This window comes from Pogoniulus pusillus, unplaced genomic scaffold (assembly GCF_015220805.1).
Source record: "Pogoniulus pusillus isolate bPogPus1 unplaced genomic scaffold, bPogPus1.pri scaffold_108_arrow_ctg1, whole genome shotgun sequence".
NCBI classification, from domain to species: domain Eukaryota; kingdom Metazoa; phylum Chordata; class Aves; order Piciformes; family Lybiidae; genus Pogoniulus; species Pogoniulus pusillus.
In genome coordinates, this window is record NW_026974547.1 from 41831 (window position 1) to 61616 (window position 19786).

Here is a 19786-nt window from a genome sequence, read left to right on the forward strand (position 1 = left end):
CAGCCGTGCTGCCCCCGGTTGCTATGGAGTTTCGCGCATGCGCCGTGCCGCGGCCCCGCCCCCCGTTGCTATGGGGGTTCGCGGCGCCGCCCCCGGTTGCTATGGAGTTTCGCGCATGCGCCGTGCCGCGGCTCCGCCCCCCGTTGCTATGGAGTTTCGCTGCGCCTTCCCCGGTTGCTATGGAGTTTCGCGCATGCGCCGTGCCGCGGCCCCGCCCCCGGTTGCTATAGAGATTCGCGCATGCGCCGTGTCGCGGTTCGTTGCTATGGAGCACGGTCCACAGCGAACTGCAGTGCCGACAATTAAACGCACGGTCCCCAGCGAACTGCAGTGCCAACAATTAAACATAGGGTGGCAGCAGCGAGCACGGTCTCCAGGGAGCTGCAGTGCCTACAATTAAACACAGGGTGGCAGCAGGGAGCACGGTCCCCAGGGAGCTGCAGTGCCGGCAGTTAAGCACAGGGTGGCAGCAGCGAGCACGGTCCCCAGGGAGTTGCAGTGCCGGCAGTTAAGCACAGGGTGGCAGCAGTGAGCGCTGCGCGCATGCGTTGGGTCGCTGTGCGGGGTGCGGAGCTGGCGCATGCGTCCTGCTCTGCCGCCTCGTTACGCATGCGGGGCCGGGGCCGTGCTGAGAGGCCTGCGGGGGGAAGGCTGCGGCGGCAGCGGCGTGGAGCGGCAGCGGGGCCGGGCCGGGCCGGGCCGAGGAGGGCTTTGCAGTGCCGGTGAGTGTCCGTAGCAGTGCCGCAGGGATTGTCCTTAGTGCGTGGTGAGTTTTCTGTGTCGCTCTGAGCGGGGCCCGGCGGAGCTGCTTCCCAGGCCGCTCAGCGTTGCCGCCCCTCGGGAGGGGCTGTGCGGGCCCCTGGAGTGGGTCTGGCAGCGTCCCGAGGGCTGCGGGGCGCATGGAGGCGCCTGTAAGCCTCTGGGTGTCCCCTGTGGGCTCCGATGGTCCCAGAGGAGCTGGGCAGTGTCTCTGGAGCTGTGTGGCCTCTGTGGGCGCCGCAGGATTCGGGCGGGATCTGAGTGGCTCTCGGTGAGCTCTTTAGGGGTCTCTGTGGGGTCCCCACAGTCCGTGGGCTCTGCTGTGCAGTCTCGGGGCTTGGGGAGCTGAGGATTTGGGGCTGTGCCCCTCTGGTGTTCAGTGTCCAAGCCTGGACCTGGCAGCCACTGCCCTGCCGGCCCCTGCAGGTGAGCCGGGGGCGTCTGAAGGGGTTTTGGGAGCGACAAGGGGGTCTGGGGGCTATCGAAAGGCCTTTTGGGGGCATCTGAAGGGGTCTGGGGGCATCAGAATGGGGTTTGTGGGTACCCGAGGGGGCTGTGAGGCCTCTCAGTCTTCCCCTGGGGGCTCCTGGGGGTGTCTGGAGGATCCCAGAGGAGCTGGGGATGCTCTCAGTGAGGTTTGGGGCTCTCTGCAAAGCCCTCACAGTGTCTGGGCTCGTCTGTGGAGCTGTGAGGTGTCGAGTTTGGGGTGCCCCAGGGTTTGGGGAGGTCTTGCTCTGTGTTTCAGTGTCCCCTGAGGGCCTGGGACCTGCAGCCATGCCCCCTGCGGGGTGTCAGGGCAGTCTGGGGGTGTGCAGAGGCCTTTGGGGGTGACACAGAGGATCTGGGTGCTTGTGTAGGGAGTCTGGGAGCATCTGGAGGGGTTCTGGGCTCCCCAAAAAGGGTCTGTAAGCCTGTGCAGGGGTCTGTGTACATGTGAGGTGAGTGTGGGGGTATCAAAGTGGGATCTGAGGGCATCTAAAGGGTTCTGGGGTCATACAGAGGTGTCTGGGGGTCTCTGGGGGAAGCCCTTTGGTGCTCCAAGGGTACCTCTGCAGGGTCCTGAAGGAGTTGAGAGGGACCTGGCAAGGTGCTGCTTGCTGCCAGGTGCTGCTGAGGGGCTTGAGTGGCGTCTGAAGGGGCTTTGGAGGCAGCTAAAGGCCATCTGGGGGCTCCTAAGGGGATTCTGAGGGGGCCAAAGGGGATCTGGGGGTATCTAAAATGGGTCTGTGAGTATCAAGAGGTCTTTTGGGCACATGTAAAGTGGTCTGGGGGCATCTAAAGCGGTGGGGCTGGATCTAAAGTGGGTCTGGAGGCATCTAAGGGAGATCTGTGAGTGTGTAGAGGGGTTCTGGGGTCTCTAAAAAGGTCTGGGGCTGTGCTAGAGGCTTCTGGGCTCATCTGCAGTGAGCCTGGGGGCCCTCAAAAGGGTCTGGGGACAGGTAAAATGGGCCTGGGGTCATGCAGCAGGGTTCAGGGGCATCAGAAGGGGCATTGTGGGCATCTAAGTTGGCCTGGGGTCCTCTGGAGGTTGCCTCCCTCTTTCTGTCTCTGTTGTTTGTGCCTGGGTGAGAGTTCTCTGCTGTGTTTGTTCTCTCTTTTTGCAGGGAGCTGAACTGCTTTGCCCCAGCCCAGCTGCAGATCTGCACTCAGCCTCAGCCCCAAGCCCTGGCAGGGTGGGATGCTTTGGTCCCAGGCCGTGGAGCTGTTTGAAATGCAATTGCTGCTTGCAGCTGGTTCAGAAATGGATTTCCTGTGGCTGTGGGGGCAGAAATGTCTCTGTGGTGAGTTGGTGTCAAGTGCCAGCCTTGCTTAAAGCCTTCTCTTAGGCCTTTCAGTGTGCTGATGGTTGCAGAGGAGAAGCTCAGGGTGTGAGGGAGTGAAAACTGAAGGGGGTGTTCAGGTGTGGGGAGAGGCCTCTGCCCTGGAGAGGCTGCTGGGCAGTGCTGCTGCAGCTAAGGTCTCCCTCGGGGAGCTGTTCCCCTCAGGGGCACTCTGGGGGCACTGTGCAGGAGGTGGCAGCCAGAAGGCAGAGCTGCCTGGGCCTCGTTGCTGTGCTGGCCAAAGCAGGTCACTTGTGCAGCTGTGCCACTTGCTGCTCAGGGCTGTGCTTGGGCAGAGAGGCAGCTGTGCCAGCAGCCTGTGCCGCAGTGCAGTTGGTGCCTGTGTCGGGGTGGATTTAACATCCTTTTACTGCTGGGATGTGCTCCTGCTGCTGCCTTTCTGCTGCCCGGCTGGGAGGGGTCCAGAGGGACTGGGAGACACCAGGAGGGGTTGGGAGGAGACTGGGAGGGCATTGGGATGGAGTGGGAAGGGATGCATGAGGGCCTGGGAGGGAATGTGAGTGACTGGGAGGGGAATGGGTAGGGCTGAAGGGGGTTGGGAGGAAATGGGAGAGGACTGGAAGGGACTGGGACTGAGAGAGACTGGGATGGACTGGGGAGGGGCTGGGAGGGGAATGGGATGGAGGAGGAAAGGACAGGAATGGGAATGAAGGCAATTGGGAGGGAACTAGGAGAGGACAGGGCCAGACTGGGAGGGATTGGGATGGATTCAGTGGAAGTGGGAGAGACTGGGATTGGGAGGAGACTGGGAGGGCATTGGGATTGAGTGGGATGGACTGGGATGGACTGGGAAGGGCCTGTGAGGGGATTTGGAGGGACTGATGGGAACTGGGAGTGGAATGGGAGGGACTGGGAAGGGACTTGGAGAGGCTGAGAGAGACTGAGGCAGACTGGGAGGTGTTTGGGAGGCAGTGAGAGGGATTCAGTGGAAGTGAGAGTGACTGGGAGGGATTGGGAGGAGAGGGAGGGGTCTGGGAAGGCATCAGGGATGGCCTGAAGGGATTGGGATGGGGAAGGCCTGGGAGGTAGTGGGAGGGGACTGGGAAGGGGCTGGGAGGGGAATTGGAGGGACTGGGAGAGAGTGATAGGGGATTGGGAGTTACTGAGGGGACTGGAAGGAGACTGGGATATGCTGGGAGATAGTGGAATGGACAGGGAGGGATTGTGAGGGGCTGGGTGGGACTGGAAGGGGACTGGGAAGGACTGAGAGAGACTGGGCTGGACTGAGAGGGGACTGGACTGGCAATGGGAGGGAGTGGGAAGGCATCTGGAAGGGATCAGAAGGAATTGGAAGAGACTGAGAGGGAATTTGGCATGGGAGGGTATTGGGAAAGGCTCTGGGGGGATTGCAAGAGACTGGGATGGACTGGGAAGGAGTGGGATGGACTGGAATGGGACTGAGAGGTGTCAGGGAAGGGAATGGGACTGGGAGGTCCTGGGATGGGACAGGAAGGGGAATGGGAGGGACTGATGGGAACAGGGAGAGGAATGGGATGGACTTGGAGGGACTGGGAAAGGACTTGGAGAGGCTGAGACTGAGCCAGGCTGGGAGGGGTTTGGGAGGCACTGAGAAGAACTGGGAGGGAGTGGGAAGCCTGCAGAGGGACTGGGAGAGAGTGATAGGGGATTGGGAGTTCCTGGAGGGGACTGGAAGGGGAATGGGATATACTGGGAAGTAGAGGAATGGACTGGGAGGGAGCTGGGTGGGACTGATGGGGACTGGGAGGAAATGGGAGGGGACTGGGATGGACTGGAAGGGATTGGGAGAGAGTGAGAGGGGGTGTGGAATGAGTTTGGAGAGACTGGGAGGGACTGGAAGGGATTGGGAGAGAGTGAGAGGGGATGTGGAATGAATTTGGAGAGACTGGGAGGGACTGGAAGGGATTGGGAGAGAGTGAGAGGGGATGTGGAATGAGTTTGGAGAGACTGGAAGGGACTGGAAGGGATTGGGAGAGAGTGAGAGGGGATGTGGAATGAATTTGGAGAGACTGGGAGGGACTGGAAGGGATTGGGAGAGAGTGGGAGGGGATGTGGAATGAGTTTGGAGAGACTGGGAGGGACTGGAAGGGATTGGGAGAGAGTGAGAGGGGATGTGGAATGAGTTTGGAGAGACTGGGAGGGACTGGAAGGGATTGGGAGAGAGTGTGAGGGGATGTGGAATGAGTTTGGAGAGACTGGGAGGGACTGGAAGGGATTGGGAGAGAGTGTGAGGGGATGTGGAATGAGTTTGGAGAGACTGGGAGGGACTGGAAGGGATTGGGAGAGAGTGGGAGGAATTCAGAGAGACTGGGAGGGACTGGGGTGGAGTGGGAAGGAATAAATGAGTGACTGGGAGGGATTGGGAGAGACTGGGAGGGGATTGCGAGGGACTACTTGGAACTGGAAGAGGAATGGGATGGTCTGGGAGGGACTTGGAGAGACTAAGCCAGACTGGGAGGGGTTTGGGAGACACTGAGAAGGACTAGGAGGGGACCAGGCTAGACTGGGGGGGGATTCAGAGGAACTGGGAGGGATTGGGAGGAGACTGGGAGGGAGTGGGATGGAGTGGGAAGGGATTGATGAGGGACTGGGAGTGATTGTGAGTGACTGGGAGAGCCATGGAGGGGAACAGGAGGGGCAGATGGGGAGTGGGATGGGATTGGGAGGGACTGGCGAGGAGTGGGAGGAGACTGAGAGGTAGTGGGAGGGAAGTGGGAAAGGATGAGGGACTGGGAGGCAGTGGGAAGCAGTGGGAAGGCACTGGGAGGGGATTTGGAGGGACTGGGAGACAGTGATGGGGATTGGGAGCTGATGAAGGGGACTGGAAGGGGACTGGGGTATACTGGGAGCCAGTAGGATAGACTGGGAAGGATTGGGAGAGGACTGGGTGGGAGTGATAGAGAACTGGGAGGGACTGGGAGAGACTGGGAGGGGACTGGGATGGACCTGGCAAGAACTAGATTAGGACTGGGAGAGAACTGGGATGGGCCTGGAAGGGACTGGGAAGGACTGGGAATGTGAAAGTACTGGGAAAGGAGTGGAATGGGATTGTGAGGGACTGGGAGGGAGTGGGTGGGATTCAGAGGAACTGGGAGAGAGTTGGATGGACTGGGAAGGGATCTGGGAGAGACTCGAGGGGACTGGGATGGACTGGGAAGGGGACTGAGGTGGCATGGAGGGGTATGGGACTGGGAGGTACTGCGAAGGGACTGAGAGGGCAATGGGATGGACTGGGAGGAACTGAGGTGGAACTGGGAAGGGGGGGGAAGGCCAGAGAGAGAATGGGAGGGGAATGGGTTGGACCTGGTTAAAGACTGGATTGGGACTGGGAGAGGACTGGGAGGGTATTAGGAGAGGCCTGGAAGGGTCTGAGAAGGACTGGGATGTACTGGGAAAGGCCTGGAATGGGATTGTGAGACTGGGATGGAACTGGGAGGGGATTGGGAGGGAGTGAGTGGGATTCAGAGGAACTGGGAGAGTCTGGGATGGACTGAGAGTGGGCTGGGCTGGGAAGGGATCTGGGAAGGAGTGAGGGGACTGGGAGGGATTGGGAAGGGGACAGAGAGCTGTCAGAGAGGGGAATGGGACTGGGAGGTACTGGGATGGGACAGGGAGGGGAATGGGAGGGACTGATGGGAAGTGGGAGAGGAATGAGATGGCCTGGGAGGGGATCTGGAATGGATTGTGAGAGAGTGGGAGGGGACTGGGAAGGGATTGGGATAGACTGGGAGCTAGGGGGATGGACTGGGAAGGATTGGGAGGGGGCTGGGTGGGAGTGATAGAGGATTGGAAGGAAATGGGAGAGGACTGGAATGGGACTGGGAAGGGACTGGGATGGACCTAGTAAGGACTGGATTTGGACTGGGAGGTACTGGGAGAGGACTGTGAGGGAACTGGGATAGGCCTGGAAGGGACTGAGGAGGACTGAGAGGTGGCAGGGAGGGGACTGGGCCAGGGAGAGGATTGGGGGGAATAGGAAGGAGTTTGGAATGGATTGGGACTGGGAGGGGACTGGGCCAGAGTGGGAGGGGAGTGGAAAGGTAGTGGGAGGGTGTGAAAGGTAGTTGGGGGGCACTGGAAGGGACTAGGAGGGGATTGGGATGGACTGGGAAGGGACTGGTGAGGATTGGATTGGGAGAGGCCTGGAGGGTACTGAGAAGAACTGGGAGGGGACTGGGATGTACTGGGAAAGGAGTGGGATGGGATTGAAAGAGACTGGGGTGGGACTGGGAGGGGGTTGTAGGGAGTGGGTGGGATTCAGAGGAACTGGGAAGGACCGGGAGGAGACTGGGAGTGGGATGGACTGGGAATAGTGGAACTGGGAGGGGACTGTGAGGGATTGGATGGGACTGGGAAGGGGCCTGAGAGGTGGCAGGGAGGGAAGTGGGACTGGGAGGTACTGGGATGGGATAGGGAGGAGATTGTGAGGGACTCATGGGAACTTGTGGAGAAATGGGAGGGAATGGGAAAGGACTGGAAGGGGACTGGGATATACTGGGAGACTGTGGGATGGACTGGGAAGGATTGGGGGAGGGCTGGGTGGGACTGATAGGGGCTTGGGAGGGACTGGGAGAGACTGGGATGGACCTGATGACGACTGGACTGAGACTGGGAGGGACTAGGAGATGCCTGTGAGGGAACTGGGAAAGATCTGGAAGGGACTGAAAAGGACAGGGAGGGGAGTGGGATGTCCTGGGAAAGGAGTGGAATTGGATTGTGAGAGACTGGGCTGGGACTGGGAGGGGACTGAGAGAGAGTGGGTGGGACTGGGAACAACTGAGCTGAACTGGGAGGGGACTGGGAAGGGGCCTGAGAGGTGCCAGGGAGGGGAATGGGACTGGGAGGTAGTGGGATGGGGCAGGGAGGGGAATGGGAGAGACTGATGGGAAGTTAGAAAGGAATGGGCTGGGCTTGGAGGGAGTGGGAGGGGATTGGGAGGGAATGTGATGGGGTCTGGAATGGATTATGAGTGACTGGGAGGGCACTGAGCCAGAGTGGGAGGGGATTGGAAGGGATTGGGATGTACTGGGAGCTAGTGGGATGGACTGGGAAGGATTGGGTGAGGCTGGGTGGGACTGGGAGTGGATTGAGAGGAACTGGGAGAGGTTGGGAGGGACAGGAGTTGGACTGAGACTGGGAGGGGACTGAGGTGGACCTGCTAAGGACTGGATTAGGACTGGGAGAAAAATGACAGAGGAGTGGAAGGGACAGAGAAGGTCTGGGAGGGGAGTGGGATGTACTGGGAAATGACTGGAGTGGGATTATGAGAGACTGGGATGGGACTGGGAAGGAGACTGAGAGGTGGCAGTGAGGAGAATGGGTCTGGGAGGGACAGGGATGGTAATGGGAGGAAGTGGTGGGAACTGGGGGAGGAATGGGATGCACTGGGCTGGAGTAGGAGGGCATTGGGAGGGAATGGGAAGGGATCTGGAATAGATTGTGAGTGACTGGGGGGGACTGAGCCAGAGTGGGAGTGGACAGGGAAGATACTGGGAGGGGAATGGGAAGGCAGTGTGAGGGTGTGAAAGGTAGTTGGGGTGGCCTGGAAGGCCCTGGGAGAGTATTGAGAGGGAGTGTGAGGGGACTGGAAGGAGACTGGGATATACTGGGAGCTAGTTGGATGGACTGGGAAGGATTGGGTGGGGCTGTGTGGGACTGATAGGGGATTGGGAGGAGATTGGAAAGGGCTGGGAGGGGAGTGGGATGTGTTGGGAAAGGACTGGAATGGGATTGTGAGAGACTGGGAGGGGACCAGGAGGGATTGGGTAGGACTGGAGTGGGATTGTGAGAGACTGGGAGGGACTGGGAGAGGATTGGAGAGAGTGGGTGGAATTGAGAGGAACGGGGAAGGACCGGGAGGAGCCTGAGAGGGCATTGGAATGGACTGGGAGGGAGTGGGATGGTGTGGGAAGGGATCTGAAGGGATCTGGGAAGGAGCAGAAGTGGGAGGGGACTGTGGGGGATTGGGTGGGACTGGGAAGGGGCCTGAGAGGTGGCAGGGAAGGGAATGGGAGGGACTGATGGGAAGAAGAAGAAGAAGGAGGTAGAGTGGGAGGGGATTGGAAAGGAATGGGAAGGGATCTGGAATGGATTGTGAGTGCCTGGGAGGGGACTGGGAAGAGACTGGCAGGGGAGTGGAAAGGTAGTGTGAGGATGTGAAAGGTAGTTGGGGTGGCCTGGAAGGGACTGGGAAGGCATTGGGAGGGAGTGGGTAGGATTCAGAGGAACTGGGAGAGACTAGGAAAGACTGAGAGGAGACCAGGAGGGCATTGGGATGGACTGGGAAGGGATCTGGGAAAAAGTGAGTGGAACTGTGAGGGGACTGGGGGGGATTGGGTGGGACTGGGAGGTGCTGGGATGGGACAGGGAGGGGAATGGGAGAGACTGATGGGAAGTGGGAGAGGAATGAGATGGAGTGGGAGGGAGTGGAAGGGGATTGGGAGGGAAGGGAAAGGGATCTGGAATGAATTGTGAGTGACTGGAAGGGGACTGGGGACTGGGAGGGGATTAGGAGGGAGTGGGAGGTGACTGGAAGGGGACTGGGATGTACTGGGAGCGAGTGGGATGGACTGGGAAGGATTGGAAGGGGGCTGGGTGAGACTGGGAGGGGATTGGGAGGAAATGGGATCAGACTGGGAGGGACAGAGAGAGACTGGGAGGGGATTGGGAGGGAAGGGGAAGGGATGGGAAGGGGAGTGGGAAGGGGCTGGTAAGGACTGGATTTGGATTGGGAGAGGCCTGGAAAGGACTGAGGAGGACTGGAAGGAGATCAGGAGGGATTGGGTAGGACTGGAATGGGATTGTGAGAGACTGGGAGGGAGTGGGATGGACTGGGAAGGGATCTGGGAAGGAGTGAGTGGGTCTGGGAGGGATTGGGTGAGACTGGGAAGGGGCCTGAGAGGTGTGAGGGAGAGGAATGGGCCTGGGAGGCCCTGGGATGGGACAGGGAGGGGAATGGGAGGGACTGATGGAAGTGGGATGGGATTGGGAGGGACTGGCGAGGCGTGGGAGGAGACTTGGAGGGACTGAGAGGTAGTGGGAGGGAAGTGGGAAAGGATGAGGGATGGAGTGGAGGGACTGGGATGGCCTGGGAGGGGATGTGGAGGGCCTGGGAGAGAGGGATAGGGGCTCGGGAGTTAGTGGAGGGGACTGGAATATAGTGGGAGATAGTGGGATGGAGTGGGAGAGATTTGGAATGGATCTGGAATGGATTGTGAGTGAGTGGAATGGCAATGGAAAGGGACTAGGAGGGAGTGGGAGGGAACTGGGATGGAGCTGGAAAGGACTGGATTGGGACTGGGAGAGGACTGAAAAGGACTGGGAGGGCTGTGGGATGTAGTGGGAAAGGAGTGTAATGGGATAGTGAGGGACTGGGAAGGGATTGGGAGTGAGTGGGTGGGATTCAGAGGAATGGGGATGGAGTGGGATGGAGTAGGATGGGCTGGGAAGGGATCTGGGAAGGATTGAGCTGAATTGGAAGAGGACTGGGAAGGGGCCTGAGAGGTGTCAGGGAGGGGAATTGAATGTGACTGTGTGGGGATTGGGAGAGACTGGGATAGACTGGGAGGGATTGGGAGGAGACTGGGAGGGCATTGGGACAGACTGGGAGGGAATGGGATGGAGTGGGAAGGGATCAGGGATGGAGTGGAGGGACTGGGAGGGGATGTGGAGGGAGAGAGGGATAGGGGCTTGGGAGTTAGTGGAGGGGACTGGGATATACTGGAAGATGGTGGAATTGAGTGGGAGAGGATTGGGAGGGAATGGAGAGGGATCTGGAATGGATTGTGAGTGACTGGGAGAGGACTGGAATGGCACTAGGGACTGGGAGAGACTGGTAGGGGACTGGGATGGAGCTGGAAAGGACTGGATTGGGACTGGGAGGGAAATGGGAGAGGATTGGAAGGGACAGGGAGGGGAGTGGGATGTACTGGGAAAGGAGAGGAATGGGATTGTGAGTGACTGGGAGGGGACAGGGGACTGGGAGGGACTTGGGAGGTGACTGTAAGGGGACTGGGATGTACTGGGAGCTAGTGGGATGGACTGGGAAGGATTGGGTGAGGCCGGGTGGGACTGGGAGTGGATTGAGAGGAAATGGGAGAGGACTGGGACTGGAATGGGACTGGGATGGACCTGGTAAGTACTGGATTAGGACTCGGGGTGCAGTGGGAGAGGACTGGAAGGGACAGAGAAGGACTGGGAGGGGAGTGGGATGTACTGGGAAAGGAGTGGAATTGGATTATGTGAGACTGGGATGGGACTGGGATGGACCTGGAAAGGACTGGATTAGGACTCGGGGCGCAGTGGGAGAGGACTGGAAGGGACAGAGAAGGACTGGAAGGGGAGTGGGATGTACTGGGAAAGGAGTGGAATTGGATTATGAGAGACTGGGATGGGACTGGGAGGGGAGTGAGAGAGAGTGGTTGGGACTGGGAAGGAGACTGAGAGGTGACAGGGGAATGGGACAGGGAGGGACAGGGAGGGTAATGGGAGGGACTGTTGGGAAGTGGGAGAGGAATGGGATGCACTGGGCTGGAGTAGGAGGGCATTGGGAGGAAATGGGAAGGGATCTGGAATGGATTGTGAGTGACTGGAGGGGACTGGGCCAGAGTGGGAGCAGACTGGGAGGGGAATGGGAAGGTAGTTGGAGGGACCTGGAAGGGACTTGGAGGGGACTGAGAGGGAGTGGGAGGTGACTGGAAGGAGACTGGGATATTCTGGGAGCTAGTGGGATGGACTGGGAAGGATTGGGAGGAAGCTGGGTGGGAGTGATAGAGGACTGGGAGGAAATGGGAGGGGCCTGGAGTTGGACTGGGAAGGGACCGGGAGGGACTGAGAGAGACTGGGAGGGGACTGGGATGGACCTGTAAGGACTGGATTGGGACTGGGAGAGGAGTGCGAGGGAACTGGGAGAGGCCTGGAAGGGGCTGGGGAGGACTGGGAGTGGGAAGGAGTGGGATGGACTGGGGAGGGATCTATGAATGACTGAAGTGACTGGGAAGGATTGGGTGAGGCTGGGAAGGTGCCTGAGAGGTGGCAGGGAGGGGAATGGGACTGGGAGGTCCTAGAATGGGACTGGGAAGAGAATGGGAGGGATTGATGGAAGTGGGATGGGATTGGGAGAGAATGGGAAGGGATCTGGAATGGTTTGTGAGTGGGAGGGGACTGGGAGGCAATCGGAGAGGAGTGGGAGTGAGATGTAGTGGGAAAGGAGTGGAATGAGGTTGTGAGAGACAGGGATGGGACTGGGAGGGATTTGGGAGGGAGTGGGTGGGATTCAGAGGAACTGTGGGAGACTGGGAAGGACTGGGAGGGCATTGGGATGGAGTGGCAGGGAGTGGGATGGACTGGGAAGGATTAAGCGGAACTGGGGAGGGGACTGGGAGGGATTGGGTGGGACTGGGCAGGGGCCTGAGAGGTGTCAGGGAGGGGAATGGGCCTGGGAGGTGCTGGGATGGGACAGGGAGGGGAATGGGATTGACTGAGATGGAGTGGGAGGGGCCTTGGAGGGAATGGGAAGGGATCTGGAATGGATTGTGGGTGACTGGGAGGGGACTTAGAAGGGACTGGGAAGGGAATGAAAAGGAACTGGGAGGGTCTGAAAGGTAGTTGGAAGGGACTGGAAGGGACAGAGAGAGACTGAAAGGAGACTGGGATGGACCTGGTAAGGACTGGATTGGGACTGGGTGAGGACTGGGTTGTACTGGGAAAGGACTGGAATGGGAGGACTTGGAAGGGGCCTGGATGGGAACTGAAAGTGCTCCTAGGAAGAACTGGGACAGACTGGGAGGGACTGGGAGGTGGTCTGGAAGAGACTGTAGCAGGATTGGGCAGGGACTGGGATGGGATTAGAGAGGGGCTGGGAGAGGTCTGGGAGGGAACTGGAAGGCACTGCAGAGGAATTGGGAGGGACTGGGAGGGGGCTTGATGGGACTGGGAATCTTACCTGGAGGCGCTGGGAGCTGCTCTGGGGGCGCTGGGAGCCTCCTCTGTGCCCCTGCCGCCGTTTGGTCTCCCTCCCCCCTCCCTCCCTCCCTCCCTCCCGGCGCTGACAGAGCAGGAGGGCCAGAGCCACGCTCTGATTGGCCAGTGGGGCTCGGGCAGCAGCGCTCCCATTGGCTGCGCTGGGCCAGCCCCCCAGTTTGGGAACAGTGCGTCCCAGTTCGGGACCAGCCCCCCCAGTTTGGGAACAGTGCGTCCCAGTTCGGGACCAGCCCCCCCAGTTTGGGAACAGTGCGTCCCAGTTCGGGACCAGCCCCCCCAGTTTGGGAACAGTGTGTCCCAGTTCGGGACCAGCCCCCCCCAGTTTGGGAACAGTGCGTCCCAGTTCGGGACCAGCCCCCCCAGTTTGGGAACAGTGCGTCCCAGTTTGGGACCAGTCCCCCAGTTTGGCAACAGTGCGTCCCAGTTCGGGACCAGCCCCCCAGTTTGGGAACAGTGTGCCCCAGTTTGGGAACAGTGTGCCCCAGTTTGGGAACAGTGTGCCCCAGTTTGGGAACAGTGTGCCCCAGTTTGGGAACAGTGTGCCCCAGTTCGGGACCTGCCCCCCAGTTTGGGAACAGTGTGCCCTAGTTTGGGACCAGTCCCCCAGTTTGGGAACAGTGCGTCCCAGTTTGGGACCAGCCCCCCCCCAGTTTGGGACCAGTGCGTCCCAGTTTGGGACCAGCCCCCCCCCAGTTTGGGAACAGTGTGTCCCAGTTTGGGACCAGCCCCCCCCCCAGTTTGGGAACAGTGCGTCCCAGTTCGGGACCAGCCCCCCCCAGTTTGGGAACAGTACATCCCAGTTTGGGACCAGCCCCCCCCCCAGTTTGGGAACAGTGCGTCCCAGTTCGGGACCAGCCCCCCCCAGTTTGGGAACAGTGCGTCCCAGTTCAGGACCTGCCCCCCAGTTTGGGAACAGTGTGCCCCAGTTCGGGACCAGCCCCCCCAGTTTTGTTCCAGTGCGTCCCAGTTTGGGACCAGTCCCCCCAGTTTGGGACCAGCCCCCCCCCAGTTTGGGAACAGTGTGTCCCTGTTCGGGACCAGTCCCCCCCAGTTTTGTTCCAGTGTGCCCCAGTTTGGGACCAGACCCCCCCAGTCTGCGACTACTCCCCTGCAGTTTGGGTTGAGTGTGTCCCAGTTTGGGCCCAGTTTGCCCCAGTTGGGGTCCAGTTCCCTCCCAGTCCCTTCCATTCCCCTCCCACTTCTGTTCCAGTCCCTCCCACTCCCCATCCAGTTCTTCCCAGTCCCCTCCAGTCCCTCCCAGTCTTTGCCGGTTCCCTCCCACACCCTCCCAGTTTCCTCGCAGTTCCTGCCCAGTCCCATCCCAGTGCTTCCCAATTCCATCCAGTACCCCCAACACACCTTCATGTCCCCTCCCAGTCTGTCCCAGTCCCTACCACTTCTGTTCCAGTCCCCAGCCCTCCCCTCCCAGTCCCTCCAAATCCCTTTCCAGTACCTCCCAGTTCCCTCCCAACTCGCTCCCAGTCCCTAGCAGTTCTCTCCTACTCCCTCCCAATGCCTCCCACTTCCTTCCCAGTCCCCCGCCCAGTCCCCTCCCATTTCCATCCCACAACTTCCCAGGCCCTCCAAATTCTATCCCAATCCTTCTCATTTCCCTCCCAGCCCCTCCCAGGGAGCCTGACTGGGAGGAACTGGGAGGGACTGGGATGGAACTGGGTGTGACGGGCAGGGATGGGGCACAGGGTGCAGACTGTGAGGGATTGTCAGGGACTGGGAGGGAACTGGTTGTGACTGTGTGGGGATTGGGAGAGACTGGGAGGGATTGGGAGGAGGCTGGGAGGGCATTGGGACGGACTGGGAGGGAATGGGATGGAGCGGGAAGGGATCAGGGATGGAGTGGAGGGATTGGGAGGGACTGGGATGGCCTGGGAGGGGATGTGGAGGGAGAGAGGGATAGGGGCTTGGGAGTTAGTGGAGGGGACTGGGATATACTGGGAGATAGTGGAATGGAGTGGGTGAGGATTGGGAGGGAATGGAGAGGGATCTGGAATGGATTGTGAGTGACTGGGAGAGGACTGGGGACAGGGAGGGGATTAGTAGGGAGTGGGAGGTGACTGGTAGCACTAGGGACTGGGAGAGACTGAGAGGGGACTTGGATGGACCTGGAAAGGACTGGATTGGGACTGGGAGGGAAATGGGAGTGGATTGGAAGGGACTGAAAAGGACTGGGTGTGGAGTGGGATGTACTGGGAAAGGAGTGGAATGGGATTGTGAGAGAGTGGGATGGGACTGGGAGGGAGTGGGTGGGATTCAGAGGCACGGGGAAGGAGTGGGATGAGTGAGATGGACTGGGAAGGGATCTGGGAAGGAGTGAGCTGAACTGGGAGAGGACTGGGAAGGGGCCTGAGAGGTGTCAGGGAGGGGAATGGGACTGGGAGTTGCTGGGATGGGACAGGGAGGGGAATGGGAGGGACTGCTGGGAAGTGGGAGAGGAATGAGATGGAATGGGAGGGAGTGGAAGGGGATTGGGAGGGAAGGGAAAGGGATCTGGAATGAATTGTGAGTGACTGGGAGGGGACTGGGGACTGGGAGGGGATTAGGAGGGAGTGGGAGGTGACTGGAAGGGGACTGGGATATTGTGGGAGCTAGTGGGATGGACTGGGAAGGATTGGGATGGGGCTGGGTGGGAGTGATAGAGGACTGGGACGGGACTGGAGTTGGACTGGGACGGGACCGGGAGGGACTGAGAGAGACTGGGAGGGGACTGAGATGGATCTGATAAGGACTGGATTGGGACTGGGAGAGGACTGTGAGGGAACTGGGAGAGGACAGGAAGGGACTGGGAGGGGGAGTGGGAGGGATTGAGAGGAACTGGGAAGGACTTGGAGGAGACTGGGAGGGCATTGGGATGGAGTGGGAGTGGGATGGAGTGGGAAGGGGCCTGAGAGGTGTCAGGGAGGAGTGACCTGGGAGGGCATTGGGAGGGAATGGGAAGGGATCTGGAATGGATTGTGAGTGACTGGGAGGGGACTGGGAAGGTAGTGGGAGGGTGTGAAAGGTCTTTGGGGTGGCCTGGAAGGCATTGGGAGGGGACTGGGATGTACTGGGAGCGAGTGGGATGGACTGGGAAGGATTGGAAGGGGGCTGGGTGAGACTGGGAGGGGATTGGGAGGAAATGGGATCAGACTGGGAGGGACAGAGAGAGACTGGGAGGGGATTGGGAGGGAAGGGGAAGGGATGGGAAGGGGAGTGGGAAGGGGCTGGTAAGGACTGGATTTGGATTGGGAGAGGCCTGGAAAGGACTGAGGAAGACTGGAAGGAGACCAGGAGGGATTGGGTAGGACTGGAATGGGATTGTGAGAGACTGGGAAGGGATTGGGAGTGAGTGGGTGGGATTCAGAGGAACGGGGAGGGAGTGGGAAGGGATCTGGGAAGGACTGAGCTGAACTGGGAGAGGACTGGGAAGGGGCCTGAGAGGTGTCAGGGAGGGGAATTGGACTGGGAGGTGCTGGGATGGGACAGGGAGGGGATTTGGAAAGGATTGTGAGTGACTGGGAGGGGACTGGGCAGGTAGGGGGAGTGTGTGAAAGGTAGTTGGAGTGGCGTGGGAGGGGCCTGGGATATACTGGGAGCCAGTGGGATGGTCTGGGAAGGATTGGGAGGGGGCTGGGTGGGACTGATAGAGGACTGGGAGGAAATGGGAGAGGACTGTGAGGGACTGGAGTTGGACTGGGAAAGGACTCATCCCAGTCCCCTCCCAGTCCTCAGTCCCTCGCAGTCCTGCCCCATTCCTTCCCAGTCCTCTCCCAGACCGTCCCAGTCCCAATCCAGTCCTTCCCAGTGTCTCCCAGTATGCCCCAGTCCCCTTCCAGACTAGGGTGATTGTGAGTGAGTGGGAGAGGCAGGGAGGGGAATGGGAGGGAGAGCTGGGAAGTGGGATGGGATTGGGAGGGACTGGGGAGGAGTGGGAGGAGACTGAGAGGGAAGTGGGAAAGGATGAGGGATGGAGTGGAGGGATTGTGAGGGACTGGGATGGCCTGGGAGGGGATGTGGAGGGCCTGGGAGAGAGGGAGAGGGGCATGGGAGTTAGTGGAGGGGACTGGGATATACTGGGAGATAGTGGAATAGATTGGGAGTGGATTGGGAGGGAATGGAGAGGGATCTGGAATGGATTGTGTGTGACTGGGAGAGGACTGGGGACAGGGAGGGGATTAGGAGGGAGTGGGAGGTGACTGGTAGGGGACTGGGATGGACCTGGAAAGATTGGATTGGGACTGGGAGAGGACTGGGAGGGAAATGGGAGAGGATTGGAAGGGACTGAAAAGAACTGGGTGCGGAGTGGGATGTACTGGGAAAGGAGTGGAATGGGATTGTGAGAGAGTGGGATGGGACTGGGAGGGGTTTGGGAGGGAGTGGGTGGGATTCAGAGGCACGGGGAAGGAGTGGGATGAGTGGGAGGGAGTGAGATGGACTGGGAAGGGATCTGGGAAGGACTGAGCTGAACTGGGAGAGGAATGGGAGGGGGCCTGAGAGGTGTCAGGGAGGGGAATGGGACTGGGAGTTGCTGGGATGGGACAGGGAGGGGAATGGGAGGGACTGCTGGGAAGTGGGAGAGGAATGAAATGGAATGGGAGGGGAGTGGAAGGGGATTGGGAGGGAAGGGAAAGGGATCTGGAATGAATTGTGAGTGACTGGGAGGGGACTGGGGACAGGGAGGGGATTAGGAGGGAGTGGGAGGTGACTGGAAGGGGACTGGGATATTGTGGGAGCTAGTGGGATGGACTGGGAAGGATTGGGATGGGGCTGGGTGGGAGTGATAGAGGACTGGGACAGGACTGGAGTTGGACTGGGAAGGGACTGGGCAGGACTGAGAGAGACTGGGAGGGGACTGAGATGGACCTGGTAAGTACTGGACTGGGAGAGGACTGTGAGGGAACTGGGAGAGGCCAGGAAGGGACTGGGAGGGATTGAGAGGAACTGGGAAGGACTTGGAGGAGACTGGGAGGGCATTGGGATGGAGTGGGAAGGGGCCTGAGCGGTGTCAGGGAGGAGAGTGGCCTGGGAGGGCATTGAGAGGGAATGGGAAGGGATCTGGAATGAATTGTGAGTGACTGGGAGGGGACTGGGAAGGTAGTGGGAGGGTGTGAAAGGTCTTTGGGGTGGCCTGGGAGGGGACTGGGATGTACTGGGAGCGAGTGGGATGGACTGGGAAGGATTGGAAGGGTGCTGGGTGAGACTGGGAGGGGATTGGGAGGGATGGGAAGGGGAGTGGGAAGGGGCTGGTAAGGACTGGATTTGGATTGGGAGAGGCCTGGAAAGGACTGAGGAGAACTGGAAGGAGACCAGGAGGGATTGGGTAGGACTGGAATGGGATTGTGAGAGACTGGGAGGGGATTGGGAGGGGGTGGGATGGACTGGGAAGGGATCTGGGAAGGAGTGAGTGGGTCTGGGAGGGATTGGGTGAGACTGGGAAGGGGCCTGAGAGGTGTGAGGGAGAGGAATGGGCCTGGGAGGTCTTGGGATGGGACAGGGAGGGGAATGGGAGGGACTGATGGAAGTGGGATGGGATTGGGAGGGACTGGTGAGGCGTGGGAGGAGACTTGGAGGGACTGAGAGGTAGTGGGAGGGAAGTGGGAAAGGATGAGGGATGGAGTGGAGGGACTGGGAGGGGATGTGGAGGGCCTGGGAGAGAGTGATAGGGGCTCGGGAGTTAGTGGAGGGGACTGGGATATACTGGGAGATAGGGGGATGGAGTGGGAGAGATTGGGAATGGATCTGGAATGGATTGTGAGTGAGTGGAATGGCAATAGAAAGGGACTAGGAGGGACTGACAGAGCGGGAGGGGACTGGGATGGAGCTGGAAAGGACTGGATTGGGACTGGGAGAAGACTGAAAAGGACTGGGAGGGCAGTGGGATGTAGTGGGAAAGGAGTGTAATGGGATAGTGAGGGACTGGGAAGGGGTTGGGAGTGAGTGGGTGGGATTCAGAGGAACGGGAAGGGAGTGGGATGGAGTGGGAGGGAGTAGGATGGGCTGGGAAGGGATCTGGGAAGGACTGAGCTGAACTGGGAGAGGAATGGGAAGGGGCCTGAGATGTGTCAGGGAGGGGAATTGGACTGGGAGGTACTGGGATGGGACAGGGAGGGGATTTGGAAAGGATTGTGAGTGACTGGGAGGGGACTGGGCAGGTAGGGGGAGTGTGTGAAAGGTGGTTGGAGTGGCGTGGGAGGGGCCTGGGATATACTGGGAGCCAGTGGGATGGTCTGGGAAGGATTGGGAGGGGGCTGGGTGGGACTGATAGAGGACTGGGAGGAAATGGGAGAGGACTGTGAGGGACTGGAGTTGGACTGGGAAAGGACTCATCCCAGTCCCCTCCCAGTCCTCAGTCCCTCGCAGTCCTGCCCCATTCCTTCCCAGTCCTCTCCCAGACCGTCCCAGTCCCAATCCAGTCCTTCCCAGTGTCTCCCAGTATGCCCCAGTCCCCTTCCAGACTAGGGTGATTGTGAGTGAGTGGGAGAGGCAGGGAGGGGAATGGGAGGGAGAGCTGGGAAGTGGGATGGGATTGGGAGGGACTGGGGAGGAGTGGGAGGAGACTGAGAGGGAAGTGGGAAAGGATGAGGGATGGAGTGGAGGGATTGTGAGGGACTGGGATGGCCTGGGAGGGGATGTGGAGGGCCTGGGAGAGAGGGAGAGGGGCATGGGAGTTAGTGGAGGGGACTGGGATATACTGGGAGGTAGTGGAATAGATTGGGAATGGATTGGGAGGGAATGGAGAGGGATTTGGAATGGATTGTGAGTGACTGGGAGAGGACTGGAATGGCACTAGGGACTGGGAGAGACTGGTTGGGGACTGGGATGGAGCTGGAAAGGACTGGATTGGGACTGGGAGGGAAATGGGAGAGGATTGGAAGGGACTGGGAGGGGAGTGGGACATACTGGGAGCTAGTGGGATGGACTGGGAAGGATTGGGTGAGGCCGGGTGGGACTGGGAGTGGATTGAGAGGAAATGGGAGAGGACTGGGACTGGGATGGACCTGGAAAGGACTGGCTTAGGACTGGGAGGGCAATGGGAGAGGACTGTGAGGGGAGTGTGATGTACTGGGAAAGGAGTGGAATTGGATTATGTGAAACTGGGATGGTACTGGGAGGGGAGTGAGAGAGAGTGGTTGCGTCTGGGAAGGAGACTGATAGGTGACAGAGAGGGAATGGGACTGGGAGGGACAGGGAGAGTAATGGGAAGGACTGTTGGGAACTGGGAGAGGAATGGG

At 59.6% G+C, this 19786-nt stretch overlaps 1 protein-coding gene across 23 annotated transcripts in view; it reads left to right on the plus strand.

The window, feature by feature from the left end:
- The first annotated feature begins 479 nt into the window (after nt 1-479).
- LOC135173878 (protein disulfide-isomerase TMX3-like) overlaps nt 480-19786 on the plus strand; it is a 42954-nt gene continuing 23647 nt past the window's right edge. For 17 of the 23 annotated variants that reach the window (XR_010301469.1, XR_010301472.1, XR_010301470.1 and 14 more), the window contains exon 1: nt 503-722. Coding sequence is in view for 3 of the 23 variants with exons in the window: in XM_064141085.1 (XP_063997155.1) it covers nt 581-722 (142 nt within the window). In the remaining 20 variants the exon portion in view is untranslated. Of the gene's footprint in view, nt 723-2363; nt 2541-19786 lie in introns of those variants that run through there. The other 6 variants (XM_064141085.1, XM_064141084.1, XR_010301486.1 and 3 more) reach the window with 5 other exon arrangements.